Source organism: Clupea harengus, chromosome 7 (assembly GCF_900700415.2).
Source record: "Clupea harengus chromosome 7, Ch_v2.0.2, whole genome shotgun sequence".
Taxonomy (NCBI): domain Eukaryota; kingdom Metazoa; phylum Chordata; class Actinopteri; order Clupeiformes; family Clupeidae; genus Clupea; species Clupea harengus.
Window position 1 is genome coordinate 10,883,507 of NC_045158.1, and position 16,441 is coordinate 10,899,947.

The 16,441-nt window shown below is 42.2% G+C and overlaps 2 protein-coding genes across 6 annotated transcripts; one reads left to right on the top strand and one right to left on the bottom strand.

Moving 5' to 3' along the window:
• The first annotated feature begins 4,843 nt into the window (after nt 1-4,843).
• mymk (myomaker, myoblast fusion factor) lies at nt 4,844-8,077 on the top strand. The gene is made up of 5 exons (XM_012830607.3): nt 4,844-5,166; nt 5,673-5,787; nt 6,207-6,355; nt 6,693-6,809; nt 6,917-8,077. The coding sequence occupies exons 1-5, from the start codon at nt 5,032-5,034 to the stop codon at nt 7,061-7,063; spliced, it is 663 nt and encodes a 220-aa protein (XP_012686061.1). The 5' UTR covers nt 4,844-5,031; the 3' UTR covers nt 7,064-8,077.
• A 2,090-nt stretch (nt 8,078-10,167) lies between these two features.
• LOC105902869 (tetratricopeptide repeat protein 16) lies at nt 10,168-16,410 on the bottom strand. 5 transcript variants are annotated; one of them, XM_042708245.1, is made up of 12 exons: nt 16,119-16,409; nt 15,589-15,700; nt 14,819-14,991; nt 14,593-14,683; nt 14,293-14,436; nt 13,660-13,760; nt 13,203-13,332; nt 12,594-12,808; nt 11,950-12,227; nt 11,254-11,395; nt 10,613-11,144; nt 10,168-10,430 (listed from the first exon to the last, which is right to left on the bottom strand). In XM_042708245.1, exons 2-11 carry the CDS (start codon nt 15,628-15,630, stop codon nt 10,919-10,921), a joined length of 1,542 nt encoding a protein of 513 aa, XP_042564179.1. In that variant the 5' UTR covers nt 15,631-15,700; nt 16,119-16,409; the 3' UTR covers nt 10,168-10,430; nt 10,613-10,918. The 5 variants fall into 5 exon arrangements, with proteins under 5 accessions (XP_042564179.1, XP_042564180.1, XP_042564181.1 ...); XM_042708246.1 differs by having other exon boundaries at nt 14,819-14,957; nt 15,589-16,409; XM_042708247.1 differs by having other exon boundaries at nt 14,593-14,957; nt 15,589-16,410.
• Nucleotides 16,411-16,441: the final 31 nt, after the last annotated feature.

Consider the following 16,441-nt stretch of genomic DNA (forward strand, 5'->3'; position numbering starts at 1 on the left):
CAAGCGGCTCGCAGACAGACAGGGAGGAAGTTGTTGTTTCCCACGGAGACCCCCTCCCTCACACACACAGACACACACACGCACACACACACACTCTCTCTCTCTCTCACACACACACACACACATACACACACACACACACACACAGTCCCCACTTCCCCTCCCCTCTCCCCTATTCCATTCCCACCCCCACCCCAGACCAGCACTCATGCCATGGTGTCTCTCCCTGTCTCACCTTTCATGCCTCCCACTGCCAACCTTTTTTGCTGTGGTAATACTGCCACACCTGGCACTGTGCATTGTTTGGGTTGCCGAGCACAAGAGCGAGACAGGGGAGAGGGGTACAGTGGGGAGAAAGGCAACAGGAGAGATTAAAAAAAAAAACACCAAGAAGAAAGAGAAAGAGAGAGAGAGAGAAGGAAAGGAAAGGAAGAAAGAAAGAAGTGAAGAAAAGAAAAGAAAAGCGAGAAGAGAGAGAAAGAAAAAGATTTAAAGCGCAGAGTGAAAACAGAGACAGATGGCTGTGGACCACCAAGCCTGCCTGTAATGTCTGCCGTGGAGCGCCACGCGTTCGCTGGGCTGCCTTTGCGCCTGGTCTGTACATTAGGGACCAGTTGCAACACTGAGAGCTCATTGAAGCACTGCATTCAAGCACACATCCGCGCAGCAATAGAGATGGCTCAGGAGATTTGTACAGTCTACAAGTCTGCAGGAACTGCAGCTTTCTCTCTCTCTCTCTCTCTCTCTCTCTCTTTCTCTCTTTTTTCTCTCTCTCAGTCTACATGAACGTATGAGGTGGCGCTGTGAAGGAATTTGTGAAAAAGGAAGAGGACGACGCACACCACATTACCGCACCAGATGTTTGCCCTCGTTTGGTAACCCCTCCAGACCATGGGGCTCCTAGGCAGAGCAACGCAGGGCAGTGGTAGCGGACGACAGACTGACAATCACATTTGGAATACAATGGCAACATGGCCATCTGGCTGCCATGCGATGGACCCCTGCTGAGTCTGTAAATGGGGATTCTGAGATGCAGTACACACACAAATACTCACACACATACACAGACACACAGACACAGACACACAGACACAGACACAGACACACACAACCACAGCTAAACGCACATGCAGAGTTTAACACACACATAATCATTTAAATATGGGTTAGTAAAGACATTCCATCCAAATGCTGTGCAATGGTGTGAGTGATGTTGGGTAATGTGCCAATACAATGACTTTAATATACCAAATTGCCAGTTTAAAGAAAGACATTGGTCAACTGTGAAAATAAACAATGTCATGTTTAGTTTATAAAAAGCCATAAATATTAATCTATTTGACCCTCGAGATGGGTTCATGTATGTGTATACAAGAAATGTTTAGTTAACTTTATACAAACAGAGGTTACTTTCAGGCTTTTCTTCTGTGATGTAGATATGGGAAATATCATTATTATCACTTAAAGTAAATATTAGTGTGGGCATCACTTCTTTGGACCTTAAGGATCCACTGAATAAACTAACCTAATAATTGATAAAAAAAATGGTTTTAAAATAAATACTAATTCCATTTTTTTTTCTAGAATATGCGTCTATAGAAGGAGTCTAAAGCTTGTGCCTGAATGTCTTTAATTGCGGTGCACACTGTCTCCCCACACACTGTTTGCCTTTGTACTCTTCATGAACACCCTCTCTCTGGGCTCCAACCAGCGTCTAATTTTCTTCATCACAGGAAAAATCTCTTTCAGATGTCGCCATTCCAGCTGGCACCGGGAGCCTGAGCTAACTCGCACAGTCCAGGCTGGAGTTTGTAAAAATGTGAATATGTCTATACGTTTCAGTGTCCAATTCATTACAGCATTCAGCCCTCTAACTGCCTGCTCTTGTGACCGTCCTGCTCTCAGTCCAGGGGACTGATCCAGTTAAACATCAAACAGATGTTCCATCCACCTATTCGTCTGTGCAGCTATTCATTTTTAGTCCATACCTGCACAGAAGTTATTCAAAAGATGATATGTAAGAATTTTGTTACAAAGTGTGCTAGGTTTGACCAGATGTACAAAAATAAGTTAAGTTAACACACAGACAGACACACACTGAATACAATAATTGAAACATTAGACAGAAATAGAAATATTAAGATTGTCTTGATATGAATAATGTTATGATATACTTTTTTTACAATATTGTGTTTATGTGTTTGTATTGCATGCAGCTGGCAGAAATTTTAGGCCATTTCTACACACATCACATCGCCTCTAGCCATGGAGACTCCCACAGTAAAAACAGACTGTGACAAATACAGTGTGTGACTGTTTTAGTCTGGGATACTGAGAGGCTCTTCTGAGCTCAAGGATTGACATTCGTCAAATGAGAGACTGCTTTCTCCTGCTATCAAATTGGGCCGCAAAGGACTGCAAACAACTGCATTGCGAAAACAGCTGACTTCAAATAAACAGATTGGAATCGACTGTGTGAGGTGTAGTTGCAATCTGTTACTGGTTTGCTTTCTGCATTTCTCCTCCAAAAGTTGCCCGAAAAAGGTACTGTACATGGCAAAGACGTGCCCTCCTTTTTTTACCTCTTTATTTTCTTTTTTCTGGAGTGTATTTCATCTGTGTTTTTCATGTGTTTGTTTGATGTTTATAATCTGGACAGGCCCATGGGAAAAGGCGGTTGCCAAGGGTGCTGATTGCTTGAGAGGGTGCTGATTGGCCACAGGGATGCCAAGGTAGTGGAGCCACTATTTGGTTTTGTTTTTCATTTTCTGGGGCCTTGTACACCTAAATGAGGGATGTTACAACCGCACAAACACACACACACACACACACACACACACACACACACACACACACACACACACACACACACACACACACACACACACACACACACACACACACACACACACACACGCTCCCTACTAAAACTTTCGGAATTGAATTTTATTTGTGCAAAATTCAGTCTATCTTCTCTTGAGGTGTAGGTATGAAAACCCTCTCACTCCACCAATGCAGTTAACGCCGAAGAGATTACAAATCCAATTCCGACACTCCATCAAAAGGCTTATTGTGACGGTGTTGCTTTTAGCCATTTAAAACAGTCTAACTACCATGTAAAACTAATACTAGTAACCACTACAGCTGTGACAGGCCAAGACTCTCCTAATTGTTGACATGTACTTAGCATGCTAGCTACACCAGGTCATATAGTCAACATAACTGACTCGTGCTCACATCCCTTCCATACAGAGAAGTCCATGCTATGCCCATAATTGAGTTGTGCCTATGTCCCCTCTCACAGAGAAGGCCATGCTATGCCCATTCCCCCTCCTCTCCTCTCCACTCCCACCCCAGTGGAGGTCAGCAGATGCCTGTAGATGGGGGATGGGGGAGGGGAATACACAAGATAAGAGGGAGAGTCCAACCCCATAACCCCCCCACCCACCAAGCCAGGGCAGCTGAGCCGCTGTTTTCATGCTGTCTTAAGCAGGCCACGGCGCTGAGCCACTCGGGGAATGCGAAACGTGTGGCAGGCCCACTCTCACCACACTGCACCCTTTGTCCTCCTCCGGGCACCTCCCTGAGCAGGTGGGACAGCTGAGGTGGAGGAGGAGGAGGAGGAGAAGCAGGGTACAGCACAGGGGCCTCCCGTGTCCTTTCAGGGCAATGAAGAGACACGAGGGGCAACTCTCACTCGCTCGCTCAAGGTAACAAAAACAAAGACAGGCGTGAGGTTTTTCATGTCCTTACATAGCGGATGGACGGTGCTCTGCAGTCCCGCGTTCTGTATGTGGGACAGGATTTAAATAAACATTCCCATATAATGGGCTGTGGAGCATTCAGTAGAAGTGACAACACTGTCCCCTGTGAGTGGGCGTTTTGCGAGGGTCCAGTTACAGAATGACCCGCTTCCCATAAGATAATTTTACAAAAGAATACAGCTAAGCCATAACGCTTCAGATTTTGGGCTTCCGCCCACAGTACATTTCCACACCTCTACCTCATTTCACAATACATTTTAATCGTCCTAACTGAGAATAGGAATTAAGCTTTCTCCATATTTTAACAAATGTTAGTTACCTTTTCAGACATTAGAGGAGATTGATGTTTCTTAAAAAAAAAAAATAGTGAAATACACATTTATTTATAACAAGGAATCTGAAGCATTCCCATGACAGTAAATACATCCCCGTAAGTATGTATGTCATCTGGCAGCTTGGTATTCTGCGTGATTCAGACTGGCTGGGACACAAACACATACCAACCCAACCCTCAAATTCTGAGTGGCCCTGTATTTGGGCCTGTATTTGGGCCATATTTGGGCCTGTATATCACAAATAATACCGGACCAATCTGATCTGACTTGTTCAGTAACATATCCCAAAGTAGGTTTGAAAATACTAGAAAAGATCACGGCACTCTACAAAGTTGCACAAAATAGGACCGACAAGGCTCAAACAACTTCACAAAAAAACAACAGAAGGTGGTATTTTAGTAGTTAATCAGAATGAAGTGTTGTTCAGCTGTTATATGTTTATTTAACAATAATGTCAGGGGATTTGAATGGTAGCACAGGACATGTCATTTTTTTTTTACAAAATAAAACCACAGCCAAGTTTTGGGTCTGTACCAAAGATCTGCTAGCTGAAAACCTGTCCAAAAGATATCCATTTATCAAGATTTGTCTTTCAGTTTCTTTTCCAATGTTCTCAGTGACCCTTGACTGGGAGTCTAGAATGTTAAAAAAGGCAGAGCAAACACGTGCCCTGCAATGGCATAGCAACATTCAGACAGCTGTCTCTCTGATGACAAGGCACATGGACGCTCAAGTGTTGCTGCTTGGACATTTAAACTTTAAAGCTCCACACGGGAGAGACAGCTGTGTGTGTAAGTGTGTGCCTGTGTCCGTGTGGGTCAACGCGTCTCTCCTGCCCAGACAAGTTATTTGGCTCTGAAGGAATACACTCTATAAGCCTTATTATTTCTTTCCAAACACGTCAGGGCTCTCGCTGGAGAATTAAGTCCAAAATGGGGGCATATATTGCCAAGATGCTCATGCCCATGATCAGCAGCCTGGTGTACTTTCCTCTGATCAGCATCGCCACCAAGAGGGGATTTCACATGGAGGCTATGGTCTACTTCTTCACCATGTTCTTCACAGTGGTAAGGAGGACAGAGTGGCTCTACCCCGTTTGTGTTGAAACTTGGTACAAACTAACAGTCTGAAGTTTGAAACGTCTCACTGTAGTTGTCGTTAGTAGTTAACAGTATTGAAGAGCAACAGAAATGTCGTTGAACTGGTCAAGCATAGTGGTGCCCTTGTCATGAAGTCTTTATCCAGTTGTCACCGTACAGAAAACTACATTGTGTATTATCTTGTTTATTATTGTCTTATCTTCTATCGGTTGATGCAATGTAGAATGGGTGGCAGGTAGTGAAATGAGTATATGTCAAGATATTAATGGCTAATTTACATACACAGAATTCAAATTTCATCACATTGGATGCACATATGTGTCAATATGAACTGGAAATGGCCCACATGCGTACGTAAATCAGGGCCCTCTACTGCAACCTGTGTTCTTGAATATGATATTTTTCACAAAATGATATAATGTTAAAGGAACACAAAATGTCATTGCTGAGGATGAAAACTATCTATCACACAGATCTTGCATGCCTGTGATGGACCGGGCCTGTCCATTATTTGTTTCATGAAATATGAAATTCTGGAGTACTTCACCATTTACGGCACAGCCATCTCCATGTGGGTCACTCTGCTAGGTAAGTGTGCTTTGATTTCTTTGATCAAACACTGAGGTTAACACTGATTAATAACAAGTTATTAGGATGCCTAATGGATTAAAATACAAGGCAAAAGAGCAGAGCCATTAATAATTGGTTGACACGTTAATTTCAAATACTAAAGATGATGGTCTAGCATTAAATATAGTAATTCCTTTACTATGAAGCCAAAAGAACTTATCTAATGTCATTATTTTCAAGTACCAAATATCTCGATCAGATAAACATGCTCCTTCACTTTTGTGAAAGTGTTGCAGACCCCCCTCTTGGTATTGCTGGTATGCCTGGTATGACAGCCTATCATTTGAGGCATGCTCTCTGCATAGTGTCCTAGGAAACTAATGAAGATATTTTGAGTTTTTGCACACTATTGCATCTTCTTTTTCTCTGTCGTCCAGCACTGGGTGACTTTGATGAGCCCAAGCGCTCCACTCTGAACATGTTTGGAGTTCTGACTACTGCAGTGAGGATATACCAGGACCGCTTGGGCTACGGTGTCTATTCAGGCCCGATAGGAACAGCTGTGCTCCTAATCACAGTTAAATGGGTGAGTGCAGTGCCGAGGAACCAACAGGGGGTGCAAAACATGCTATAAATGATGTGAATTAAAGACACAGACACACACAGACACACAGACACACAGACACACAGACACACACACACACACACACACACACACACACACACACACACACATACACACACACACATACTTTTCAGTGTAGCACCACTAGGAAACTTATTTTCATCAGCAATTACAGCAAAATTATTATTATTCAGTTTGGGTAGGCCAGTTTGAATTAACGCTTTAGTATGATAGTGTGGAAACTCCTGGATCTTAAGTCATGCCACTTCCTGAAGATTCTCCATGTGTCACCTTGCAGTTGCAGCAGATGAAAGAGAAGAGGTGCCTGTACCCAGAGAAGAGTGTTTACACACAACAGGTGGGCCCAGGATGCTGCTTTGGAGCCCTTGCCTTGATGCTGCGCTTCTACTTTGAGGTACCTCGCTACATTTCCAGCAACATTTATGTACCTCTGGTGCTTTGACATGGCCAAAGTGTGGCAGCTTATATTTGTGGCTAAAATGTCCTGATCTGTCCATACAGGAATGGGAATATGCCTACGTCCACAGTTTCTACCACTTGTCCCTCGTTGTGTCCTTTGTCCTTCTGCTCCCAAAGAAGAATCGCTACGCGGGAACAGGACGCAACGCCGCCAAACTCAAATGCTACACCCTCTGCTGCTGCGTATGACACAACTCCTTATCTTACCAAAGCTGTAGAGGTGATCCTTGCTTTAAATGCTCATGAGTCCAAGGGACATGGATCATTATAGTCTCTCCAGAGGACATTTAGGTTGTGCTGGGTAGCCCAGTGAACCCTCATGTCATTACGATATCAACAGCTAACTCACTTGAACATGCCAAATCCAGGCCTATACCAATCCCCTGACTCTGTTCTGTTTTGATCACAGGTAACCCAACCTGCGGCGGGAAAAAACAATAAAAAGGATAAAGTCGAGAAGACCATTTGGAAAGAGCCCACGCAAAAGTCTTGGATAAAGACAAGCAGTTCTGAGCTCCCACTACACGCCCCTGCGGTGGGGAAAAACAATAAAAAGGATAAAGTCGAGAAGACCATTTGGAAAGTGCCCACGCAAAAGTCTTGGATAAACACAAGCAGTTCTGGGCTCCCACTACTCGCCCCTGCGGCGGGAAAAAACAATAAAAAGGATAAAGTCGAGAAGACCATTTGGAAAGTGCCCACGCAAAAGTCTTGGATAAAGACAAGCAGTTCTGGGCTCCCACTACACGCAACCATCTTATAACGTGGACGTTTGTGGGAGTAAGAACTACCCTCCAGATCAGAAGATTTTTACCTCAGGACTGCTAGAAAGAGGTTAAATGCAGAAAACTGTAAGGAACTGAGAAAATGTCTCAGTGCCCAGGTATACTAGATAGCGCAGAGGGTCCCCAAACAACAACCTAGTAGTCTAGTAAATCTGCACCTAACCAGGAGCCATTAAACAATCTGCTGCTGTGCTCTGTGGGTTTATTGATGAATGGTTTATTGAATGATCCACAACTTGGGACTGGCTTTTAAGAGGAGAGGGAAACGTTAAATAGGATTAAATACTGAGTTCTAAATTCACCATCTACTTTGCACCACGGCAGAATTGCGGAGACAAGTTTTAAAAAGGAGTTTAGAGCATTAAAACGAAACACAAGTGAAAAATGTTCTGGTCTTAAAAACATCAGTATCTTCATCTCTCCCAGAGGAATACATTGGTTTTTTTTAAGTGTCTCTGTGGAAAGATTTTGTGTCTCTGTTTCCAGACATGGTGCTGTTAAATATTTTCAGGCTGTACCTTTATACATTTGGGGATCATGAAGGCATATTTCTTTCAACATGGTGAGACTCTCAAAGCCATTTTAGTATTGTGGCCAGTCAGTCCCCAAATCACATGTCATTGGCAGTGATTATATTATGTGATGCAAAAATAACCTGTTTGAGGTATGTAATGCAGTGATTAGTTGATTACATCAATTTACATTACCAAGCCAGTTATGTAAATATATTTATTGTGATATACTTTTTCTACATTAACTGAAGTAGTTATGTGTCTATTTAAAATGAAAATAAAAGAAATGAAGGTGGCGTGTACTGTGTATGCATTTTTCATGGTCTACAGAGGGCAGACAGCAGAGGGCTGGTGTGCACTTTGCCTTGTCATGTCAGAAAGCAGCCGACATTTTCGTCAAACGTCAAAAAATATGATATTCGTTGAGGAATGTCTCCTCCACCTGCTCCTGACACTGTCCAAGAATTACAGACATGTGTTGCATGTTTTAGACAAAACAGTCTCTTGACAAAGGTGAATGAAAATGGTCCACAATGGACTTTTTGACAGGAGGCCAGTGCCTTGGAGAAATATGTTTTTGTCTGAGGGAAAATCTGGCGGCCACAGCCTCTTCTGGCCACCTTCCCAATCCCTGTCAAGAGAGAAACCTGAAACTTTTATTACGCCGGCGTACAGCACTTCTGGACTCTCTGCGACCACTGCCTGTTATTGAAGATTTCTCTTTTTTTCCGCACTTGCGGTCCACACGTGCATGTAGTCTCGAGGAAACTCCCCTAAGTGCTAACACCACCGACCACTGATGGAGCACGAGTCTAATGAATCTTGCTACAGTACACTGTAAGACTCTGCCAGCCACAAGCATTTTTTTATGTAATAACTAGTGATTTAGTTCTATGAAGAGACTATACAAAGTCATATCAGTCATCTGCTCCTGTTAGATGAAATACATATTCTTTATTTTATTTCTTACCTGGCAGCTCTATAGCCAAAACCTACACATGTCTTCAAGTGTAGTCTCGTCCAGTATATTCCAAATATCTAGTCTTTGCTTATAGTCTCATGTTTAGAAAGAAATGCTCTGCTACTCTAATGTAAAGCCATGATGAAAAGCAAGCCATAAGCTAGATATTACAGAGGGTTTTTCGCATGTTCTTTGCACCCATTCAAGTAGCACCCATGGATTTAAAGGTAAAGGTTAATTTAACAGACAATTTGTATTGGGAAACAGCTCACCAAAGGACATGGTTCCAATTAGATGTGAAAGTTTAACTCTCTGGACAATATGTTGTAAAAGTTCTGCTTGGGAGGTGACAAAACCTTAAGTCTTAAAAGTCTAATGTCTTAATCCCAAGTTTTATGACTTAACAGCGGAGAGCCAGTTTGATTACAATTTACATCAGAAGCAAACAGTTGCTAAATGCAGAATGATTCAGAGAAAGGACTACAGGTCTTCGCTGACAGCCCAGGGAGGGCATCATCTGTAGGGAAAAGAGAGTGCTGAGTCTATCAGCTGTTGGCTGTCAGCTGTCAGTGCAATTACTGTGGACTGCAGGGCTAATGGCAGCTGCGGCCTTGCTGAAAGAGAGAAACCTAACAGTCTCGGCTCCAGCTCTATCCACTGCTAATTTAGCATATCCTTGAGCAATTATTTTATCAAGTCAATGATGACGTCTCATCTCTTCATTTCATTTCATCTACCAGTCTTAGGGGTTTCCTGTCGCCGTCATACTATGAAACCACTTTGAAAATTTGAGGTGTCCTTATCACAATTCAACACATAACTAACCCAGACGCTTACACCACAACCACAAGTTAGTCTTCTATAGGTTCCATAGACTTCTATAGACTCCAATATTTTCCCACCTGCAATATTATTTCATTCATGGAGAGTCAATGTTCCCCTAAATGCTCTTGGTCCTAAGGGCACCTACAGTTGCCTTACGAGCACTCAAAGCAATGGTGGGTGCAGCCATAAAGTGGCACAAAAATCTTTCCATAAGGTTTCCATAAAGAAGTATTTAATGCCAAATCACTGAATCTGAGGAAATGAAATCAAAAGGTGTATCTCTGTATAGTGTTCAGAGTTAATGTGTTCATTCAGGATTTCTGCTGTCTGGTTGTTGTTTTATTAAGCAGTCATGTCTACAGTCTACTCGTCATGGCCACTATGTGTCTGAATGTTCCTCTTCATTAAGAGTTTCCTCCGACTGGTTATCTGTTTCATCCAGGACCTTCAACTGTCCGAGTGTATCGGTCAGTCTAAAAACAGAGAAGCAAATACTACACACAATGGAAATTTGTGGTTGACAAAAAAAATTCAGCCTTGGACAGAAATGTATAATTCTGAGTAGGCCTACATACATGGATGAATGTGCAGTATGTGGACCTTCTCATCTAAAATATATCTTTGTATGTGCAAGCAGTTCTCTGACTTGATTTACCTTGACACAGGAGACATTGCTTGTTTATGGGCATTAATGCGGTCTTCGAGCTGAGACCTGAGTGTGTGGGCCATCTCACTGGACAGGATAGCCGACAGAGAGCATCCTGGGAACAGTCTCAGAAGAAGAGGCTCCACCTGGACAAAGGGAACAGTTTTATGTTCCTGATTATTAATCTCACATCTCCTTTCTCACAAGTGTCACACACAGAAATAAAAATTAAATTCAATAATTCAATTAAAATACAATTCTGTAGTCACATCTGACATACAGTAGCTGTTTGGAGGTTGGAGAAGCAGGTAGTCGTCAAGTCAGGCCCACATGGCCGCCCCCCTTAGCGGTTGCGAGCTGCATATGAAAACTTGCCTGGTTATTAGTGGGGTCCAGGATTAGGTTGTTGATGGCATCCTCCTTTGCCATGTCAAATTTCTGCCCTTTGTAATGTGCTTTAAAGCAGTTCTCGTAGTACTGACTGACTCCTGGGTTGTACTTAACGGCTAATGAGAACTGCTTAGCTGCTTCCTGATACTTTCTGTGGGTATGAAAACATGCAATGCATTTTAAGCTTGAAAACCAGATTAAAATGGCAGGGCTACTTTACATTTTCATCTCAGAAGCATTTTAGGAGTTGTGTGAGGGACCTGTCTTTGTGGTTTTGGAGACCGTGGGTGTTGTGAATGACAGCCAGCCGAGACCAAATGGCTTTGTTATGTGGGTCCAGCTCCTCGGCCTGCTGATAGTCAGCCAGAGCGAAAACCAAGTCCCCCTGCTTAAAGAAGCAATCTTCACAGAATATACAGCATATTTCAGTGATCAGGATCTTTCAAAGAGATCAATGACTTTATGGATACTGTGATAGAACTTTTTAAAGACAGTGGGCTGTCTGTGCTGTGTGTACTGTGCAATGTGCTTTAAATGCGAATTGAAGAAACACTGAGTCATGAGCAGTTGCTGCGGAAGATCAGAGGTCAGCGCTTTTCTCTATGAGTAAATTCAGTGCAAGGTAGGACTTTCTCATGAGCACCCAGTCATTTGGCCTCTGACCCTGCCTAGTGCTAGTAAACATCAACAACAATCCTCAGCTGCTCTTCTCTATAAAGTTGAACGTATTGGTAGGGACTCATTTAATTGAATATTAGATTTCCACCAATAATAAACCCACAATTACTCTGATGATAATGTCACTATCTATATCACCGCCAGTAGGCTGATTATATTACTGAAAAATGTACATCTCACACATACACAAGTACTAATTAGCAAATCCATAAAAAGGAACTTTTACTACAGGATAATCCACCTCTGAACCACAATAATGGCCTCCTACATCTCATCACCTCCTCTGTTAATGAACAGGCCGCTCGCATCCCTGTGGTCCTGTATGGCTCTGCTAAGGAGCATGGCAGCCTCCTTATAGAAGCCGTGGGAGAAGCTGTGCACGGCGAAGTCATTGTAGGTCAGCACAAGCTGGGTGTGAGCTTCTTCCTGGATCTCCTCAGTTCCTTCCTGTCTCTCCCCTAGAGCGTCCTCTGGCACCAACTCGCTCAGTTCAATGGCCTGGATGAGGTCTTCAATGGCAGTGGTGAAGTCTTTCAGTCGGCGGTGCAGAGTCCCTCTAGAGGACACCAGGAAGCAAAATCGCATTGGACACCGAAGCACAATGGATTATGTGTTTATAACTGCTGGTGGTGTTTTCATAAATGTATCAGCCAGCAAATGAAAACTCATTCACTGGTGACATGTAAAACTGCTATATTATGACTTCTAACACATGTTCAAATCCATCACACACAGTCCCATTGTTGACAAGAACTGTGGTGTTAGTTTGCCCATGTTGTCCACACTCTTCTTCACAGATACCCAAGAGCCCCACCAACCAGTATTCTTTACTAACAAGATACTCCATTACACAAGTATTATATATTATGACTTCTAGATATTGTTTTAAATGGATGTTTGAATCACCCTCCATAAACCTCACCTGAACAGGTAGTATGACGCTCTCTCTGGACTGTACTGCACGGAGGTGTTGCTCCTCACCAGGGCGCCTCGCAGGTTCCCCTCCACTGCCTTACTCCGGGCTTGCTGTTGACAAACCTCCCCAGCCTCCTTTAGCTGCCGCAGCAGCCCACGGGCCTCTGGACAAGTGGGGTTCAGCTTGAGGGCTGACTTAAGGCTGTGGTAGCAGAGCGACATCTGCAGGAAGCCTTAAGGAATTACCACTTGAGCGGGGTTGGTCTGAGGTGATAAGGCTCCACCACTGATGTTTAAAATTGCCATTATCTCAATTTAAATGTGATGTGAATATGATTTGATTAATTGTTAATGGTCACAGGAAGGATAATTCTTCAAATGCCATGTACTCTAATGACTGATCTTTTGCTAGTGCTGTGCTTTGTTTTTGTGAATGTCATGAGGTAAACCTTAAAATGATGAATAGTTTCCTTTCTGATGTAGTAGTTTATAATAAGAGAATGCTGCCACACGGATGATAATCGCTATCCACTGAGAGCTAATAACTATTAATTAAACTAGTTTTGGTATTTGTGTGTACTTTTAAACATTCAAAAGCTGATTTTTTTACACCCACCTGGGAGAGTTGTTGATGCAGACGGGCTTTAAGAACAAAGAGGTCTGCTGTCTGCTCGTCTGTCTCCAGCCACTGCTTGACCAGCTTCAGACTGTCACTGTATCGTCCTAAAGCAGTCAGACACGCCAAGCTATTTGTTGAAGAATAACAACAGAGGTGAAATGAAGGGTGAAAAATGACACTTACACTTGTACTGTGCTACACTTTGTACTGAAACAGAAACATTGCAATATCTAGCTGGTTGAAGAGAACAAGGTAATGACTAAAGACGAAAGGCTGAGAATCAGTCTGGCTTCTTCGTTTTATTTAGAACTTGAGATTGCTTAATCATTAAGCTCTACAGAACCATGTTATCGCCAGCTAATGTTTGGCTTGGTGATGAAAATGGTTCAAAATGTTGGTATAACCATATGACTTAACATTGTTCTTATTATGATTAACCAAATTTCAGACTGACCTCCTAAACTGATAGGACTTAAAGTTAGGTTTCAGTTCAGTTGCCTTGGAGAAAGACTCAAGTGCTTCCAGAAACATCCCCTTGTCATAGAGACATTGACCCTGTGGACAAAGGAAGTAGTAACAGGCGGTTTTAAAGGCAGAGTCTGCGATTCTGGCGAAAGGACAATCAAATCACACCACACCCTTTCATCCTCCTGAGACGTGTTCATCAGCTGGAATTGTTTATGACGGTGTACAAGTTTTTTTCTTCTAAACACACACACTGAACAGACAGCAAGAGGACCGTGAGGAGCAATTCGCTGAATTTGACAATAACTGTATCAGAGTGAATTTGCGGACTGCACATTGACATTGCAATGTACACACAAACACCATACATCCTAGTTGCGTCTATGTCTATAGGCCCTATAGATTCTCAAATCATATTTGATGATTCTTGAAATGTTTGGTTTAGTATTGAGGATACAACAATTTTCCACTATGATCTGTATCAGACAGTCTCTTCTACAGCAGTGAAACACTTAAGTTAAGAGCCAGAGCATAAATATACTCCACAACACCACTTTGTCCGCTACATGTGACCATTATAAACATTTGTCTCCTCTCCCATTCTCATAAGTACAAAATGTACCTGTAGGTAGTAGATGAATGCAAGACGGTGAAAAAAGCGCGTGTCTTCTGGGTCTAGATAGCAAGCCTGCCTGTAACTCTGGGCAGCAGACTGGAAATCACACAGTTGGAGATAGGCCTCTCCCATTTCCACATACAATCGAATCTGTCAGCAATTAGTACAAACTCATTAAACATCTATAATAATCATTTTTACTGTGGATATCATATCCCCAGAAAGATACTTCATAGGACTATAGCTTAAATTTCCCAAATGACAGAAAAGGATTCCCCCCCCCCCCCCCCTGTTATTACCACTCACCTGTATAGGCTGCAGACTGATGGCCTTGTTGAAACAAATGACTGCTGTTTCAAACTGTGACTTAGACATGGCTTCTAACCCTGACTCATAGCTGGGGGAGTGGGCATTTCAAAGCTTTGGTGTTAAATATGTATTAAATAATACATTGAACATACAATTATGAAGTATACTTTATACTTTATCAGTATACCTGTTTTGAAAGATAATATTTGTTTTTTATACTCACAGCAATTCAACCTTGTTTTTTATTATGAGGTCACTGCGCAGGTCTGGTCGGTCAGGTTTTGGTCCTAATAATCTGAAGACATTGCTTGAGCCAAAAAAACGTTGGAAACCATGTTCTGGTGTTTCCTGATGCTTTGACTCTGATGGGGTGAGTGAAGTTGTGTCATTGTCTGACTGGGATAAACACACCGCACATCAGTGTTAAAGATTGCTTGATGGACCCACATGGATTTTAAGAGCGTTAGGCCTTGTATATAGACTTTTATAAAAGGAGAACTGTTGAAAGAGGTACAGAGAAAAGTGTATGATGTTCTAAGTTAGGTTACTTCCTCAGGAGATATTTTCAGATCTGTGACATTCCAGCTATTCAGCACTGACATGACTGAGGGTTCTTTTGAGCCCTTCATCTTCAACCATACGTACAGAATCTGATTCTGATTCTGAGCTTTATAGGCTTTACGTTTACATTTAGCATTGTAACAACATAGGTTTAAGAATAGCATAGTCCATATCAGATTATATCAGGCCTACATAAATGCATACAGAAACAAACACATAGATTAACTAATGAGTGATGCTAGGGCTAATAAAATTGGGTTTGTTCGAATCTAGGTTAGTGGTGTAGGTCTCCAGACTAATCACACAGAGCAAAATAATAAAATACAAAAATGGGAACGTGCTTGGAAGAGGAAACCGAGGTGTCAGCAACAGAGAAGCAAAAGTCTACAAACTTAGGCAATTCAAACACTATGCAAATAATGTCAAACAAACCTGGTGTAAGTCAGATGTGCTCCTATACAGAGCTGAATCCATTTGAACGAATTGCAGTATATTCTACTCGTTTCTCGCTGGGCGTCGCATAGCCGGAGAGTTTCTGTAGTAACTGCAAACAATGACACTGTAGACTCAATTTGTAACCAAGGGAACAGTAAGGTAATGGTAATGTTCTGTGGTTCTGTAGCCTCCCGTGTGGTAGTAAAAGAAAAAACGTTGCAAAAGACATTGCAATTCATGGTTACATCTTAAGTTGTTATTATATCGTACACGCTACATATAGGCCTATGGGGATATATGCAGTCTATGCTATATTGTTCTAATTTAATTTTAAAACAATCTGTTTTATAGATCTAGGCGATTTTGCGCTACAGCCGATTAGTTGTGGTATCGGAATTTATCAAGCCACATTTCTGAAAATGTTGACACTTGAATCAATCATCACACATAACATGAATTGAGTAATGTCACTGAACACCAAAGAGTTTGCCAAAGGGTTTGTAGACCTCTGTATGGTTAAGACGCACATGTGAAGGCGAGGGGATATGGTCAGGGCAGGAAATGGTATCTTCAGAACAGCTGCATGGAAATGAAAGTAGCCTATAGGAAAGGCCTTTGCGCAAACGTTTCTTTTTCATGTAATTACATTTTTAGAGACGTAGTAAATGCTGTCCACGGCGATTGACCATCATGGGAAATATTTTTCATATCAAAGTAATAGTATATTCATCCTCTAACGTACAAACATAGGCTACGTTCGTGAAATAGGACAATGGAAAATAGAGCTTTTATTTTGAAAAGTGAAAGATCTCCGGAAAACATTTTTAAACAGTTAGCATGCATATCAGCT